Source organism: Sinocyclocheilus rhinocerous, unplaced genomic scaffold, assembly GCF_001515625.1.
Source record: "Sinocyclocheilus rhinocerous isolate Xijiao unplaced genomic scaffold, SAMN03320098_v1.1 scaffold603, whole genome shotgun sequence".
NCBI lineage: Eukaryota > Metazoa > Chordata > Actinopteri > Cypriniformes > Cyprinidae > Sinocyclocheilus > Sinocyclocheilus rhinocerous.
The window spans coordinates 1,625,057-1,629,513 of record NW_015656630.1 but is presented as its reverse complement, the minus strand read 5'-3'; the positions used below and the strand labels follow the sequence as shown (position 1 = coordinate 1,629,513).

At 34.6% G+C, this 4,457-nt stretch overlaps 1 protein-coding gene across 1 annotated transcript in view; it reads left to right on the top strand.

The window, feature by feature from the left end:
• LOC107720547 (1,4-alpha-glucan-branching enzyme) overlaps window positions 1–4,457 on the top strand; it is a 146,815-nt gene that overhangs the window by 100,350 nt on the left and 42,008 nt on the right. The window contains 2 exon segments of the mRNA XM_074560110.1: window positions 1,095–1,205; window positions 1,308–1,479. Of these exon segments, the coding sequence (XP_074416211.1) occupies window positions 1,095–1,205; window positions 1,308–1,479 (283 nt within the window).

Genomic DNA, 4,457 nt, shown 5'->3' with positions numbered 1-4,457 from the left:
GGGTACTGTCTTATGTTTTAAAATCACAAAGGCCATCAGGTTAACGTGACAGTCACGACTCATGCAGCTTTAAGGTTTTCTGCTTCTTTTGTTTTTACTTGCGCTCTTTACAACACGCATTACATTACGTATTTCATGGCACACTCGTTTTATGCGTATTTGGCGCCACCTAGTGTTGTGGGTGTATTATTGACATGTCAAAGTCTAGACCCTGAATATAAGACGACCGCGTTTTTTCAGATGTATTTCCAAGAAAAAAACATCGTCTTATATTCGGGACAATACGGTACTACATTAACACTGAGTTTAATACTATTAACTACTATGAAGGCAAGATCATTAAGGATGCAAATTGTTTTTGACCAGAGAACATCATTGTTTATATACATATCCTAAAGAGAAGTCCTCTCCAGGCTACTGCCAATAAAACAGGTGTTTTAGAGTCGGAGACTTATTGAACTAACACTGAATAGAGCTCATAATAGTGAACTAATCCAATTATGAGCTTGTTAGCATCACTTCCTAAAAATGTAAATGAATTTTTATCATTATTATTATTCTATGTTTAAGTTTAAAATAAACAAAGAACATACGTTCATCCTTTGATAAGAGTTGTAGTCACAATCTCAAACTGTAGCCAACTTATTTGGGGGGATATCATTTTCATAAATTAGTTTCCGCAAAGAACCCATTTGAGTTGCAAGCTTCTGAAAAAGAAATTTTATGACCATGTTAAGGATAAAAAACAAACAAAAAAACTTTTTAGACATGTTAGTGTTGTGATTAGTAATTAATTGTTTATTCTTTATTAATTGGTCATAGTTAACAAGTTGTTTTCAATAACTATATTTTTATTTAGTAATTAACGAATACCTAATAAGGAACTTCCTTTGTTCTAAATTTGCTATTACTTATTGCTTAGTTAATCTTGCTTCCATATTAGTTAATAGTATTAAGTTCAGTGTTAATGTAGTATGTATTACAGTACTTCCTGTATAGTTACTTGTTAAAAACAGACCATTATTCTAAAGTGATACCAAAAATGGTAAGGGCACTTGCTCATGAACTTTTTGTTGCTTAATTGTTTATCAAAGGTCCTGAAGGAAGTTCGGGATGAGGACTGGGATTTGGAGAACATTGTTCACACCCTGACCAACAGAAGGAGAGGGGAAGCATCTATTACCTATGCTGAGAGCCATGACCAAGTTAGCAATTTGTCAATTTGAAACTCAACTTTTGCTGGTTACCATTCACAAGCACTTTGGTGTTTTATTCTCGTTATATAAGATCTCTACACTTGTTTCTAGGCCTTGGTTGGGGACAAATCATTGGCATTCTGGCTGATGGACAAAGAGATGTACACCAACATGAGCGCTCTTATTGCCATGATGCCTGTTATAGACCGCGGCATCCAGCTGCATAAACTCATCCGTCTCCTCACTCACAGTCTAGGAGGGGAGGGCTACCTCAATTTCATGGGTGAGTCTCCTTGGAAACCAGTTTTGCTGGATACTTGGTGCTTTTCTTTAGTGTGCCTCCACCAAGGAAAAGGGATTGTTGGCATTCTTGGCAGGCGTAAACTAGTTTTGAAGTTGTAAGGCATATTGAATCTAAGGCTGATCATGTGCTACTGGATCTTCCCCTTGAGGATTTTTTGAATGGGTTTCAAATGGTTAGTAGTTCCCAATATTGGTGTGGTTGCAATTGGCATTACAGTTAAAAAAAATAGATGTCTATAATACCATAAAATAAGACACTATCTCAGACAAGTGGCCAGAAAGAAAGCGAAGTAAGTGTGTACACACATCACAACACAGGAAAGAAACTGCACTCAGTCGTGCCGGGCCTGAAGCGGTAAAAGATTGCTGTCTGGATGAGTAAAGATGTCTTTCATTACAAGCGCACTTCTCTTCTATCAAACGCATAAAAGCATTTCACTTTGTCTGCTCATCCATGTCTGTGCGACAGTACTGAAAACAGTAATATGTCCAAAGGTCACCATCTTTGTATCTCTCCATCTGCAAGTAGTAAGTAAAGGCACTCTGGTATAATTGCACACAAAGGCAAGTGGCAGAGCACATTCAGAGTGGAAAAAAAGGAATGTATGCCTGAGACTCGAAACAGTCAAGGCCAGACGGCAAACAGCAGTGTCATCAGATCAATGGCAAGGCAATCGTTTAGCCTGTGTTGAGCGAGAACAAATTGTTCGAGCAAAAGAATCAATCTGGCATATCAAGTCTAAAGCTCCTCATCCTAGAAAAATTCCTCTTAACTCAAAGCGAGAGAAAGGCCAGCAATGGAAAAAAAACGTTTGGTAAACATGGAAAAGGACATACCTGCATTTCAAAAGGTAATTGTGTAAACGTCAAAACTTTGCTCGTTCTTGGAAGGCAGAGAATTTTGTGTGAAATTCACGGTGTTATGTATATATTTATTTTAATTTTATAGGTCAACTTCATATAGATTTCTTTATATTATTTATAGAAGCCTTTTTTTTTATTATTTATGGAAGTCTGGGTTTTTCATAATTGTGACTTTATAATCTATATTTATATTATTTTAAACATTACCTCACAGTTATTCTTTTAGGCAGAAACCGGCTTCTTGAAGTATTTATTTATTTATTTATTTATTTATTTATGGTCTTATTTTCCTGTTAAAAATAAAATAAAATAAAGCAAAGTTGTGTTTGTTATTTTATTTATTTATTTATTTATTTATTTATTTATGGTCTTATTTATGGTCTTATTTTCCTGTTTAAAATAAAATAAAGCAAAGTTGTGTTTGTTATTTTATTTATTTATTTATTTATTTATTTATTTTGTCTTGCTTTCCAGTAAAAAATAAATAAATAAAATAAAATAAAAAATAAGCATGGTTGTGTAAGATAGTAAGCTAAACAAAAATGTTTTAGAGTATACGGAAGCCTGGGGCTAGTTTTTATACACTTTACTGAATATTTATCAGGGTCAAATTGTTTATTTAACTAAATTTCTATATTGGAGCAAGCCTGAAGTCTTACAAAAAAGTTATTGAACATTTCCACCCATATTGTACAGGAAAAAGAAACAAACACAGATCATCTTTTCGTGTGCATGTTGTCACACTATTTGGGGTAAGTTGTCACAATGAAAACAGCCAAACGGTCTAATATAGGATTTTCTGAAAAAAACATAGATACAAATAGGCTATTTGTAGATTTAAAACATAATGTGGCAACAGCCCCAAATACAATGGGACTCCCAAACTAATTTCTAGTGATTAGATGTAGAGCAGAAAATGGTCAATTATACTTTTTAAGTAAACTGAATTATGAACTAATGTAAACTGTGTAAAGAAGAACTTGGTGGAACAGAGCAGGTTCATCCTGGCTGTTCAGGTGAAAGACTAGACTGCACTCCTTCTCAAATCAATGCTCAGTTTTGCTCAAATCCATCCACACAAACACATCGATCTCTCTCCCCGCTAACGCTGTTAATTAGCATGCTGTGGCTACATCATCTCCTACACCAGCCGACACGCTAGCACAGCTCTGTAAATATTCCAGCTCGTTTCAGAGGTCACTGTTTGAACTGTGAGAGCTGCTTCAGGCTTGGCAGATTAACATCCGCTGCTTCATGAGATGGTTGTGGTGCATGTCCATTCCTCTCGGCCCTCTTTCTCTCCGGATCATTGTGCTATTGGACATTGATGTTAGCAGTGTTCCTCCTCTGATTAGTAGTTCTCTCTTATTGACTTTGGCTCCTCTCCAAGGGAACTAGAGAACTGATCAAAAATTACTACGCCTGTCTGCCTCTGCTGTTTGTTATTACAACCATCATTGCAGGTCTCTGTTATTTAGGCTGTGCATGTACATAGAGGGGCTAAATTGGGATTTTGAGAGAGAGAGAGAGAGAGAGAGAGAGAGAGAGAGAGTAGGTAGGTAGGTAGGTAGGTAGGTAGGTAGGTAGGCAGACAGATGGATGTAGGTTACAGATTACAAGTTACCCTATTTTAAATGTAATAAGTAGTGTAACTATTTCAATTACTTTATCAAAGTGGATTACATGGATTACATTTTATTCCTGACACTAATTACTGTCAGAGACTTTCAAAATTCTTCATCTCTTGAATTAAGACTATAATCATTTAATTTTAAAGCAAAGCCACCACAAAATCGGACTTTAGCACCTCTTTTTACTTTGAGATTGTTCTGAGTTTAAATACAGATTTAAAATCATAATAAGAAATAGTAAATATTAGTGCTGTCAAACGATTAATCGCGATTAATAACATCCAAAATAAAAGTTTTTGTTTGCATAATATATGTGTGTGTTCTGTGTATATTTATTATGTATATGTAAATACACACACATACAGTATATATTTTGAAAATATTTACATGTATTTACATGTCTGTATTTATATTCATATAATTTATATTATAAATAAATATATTTAATATATAAACATAACAT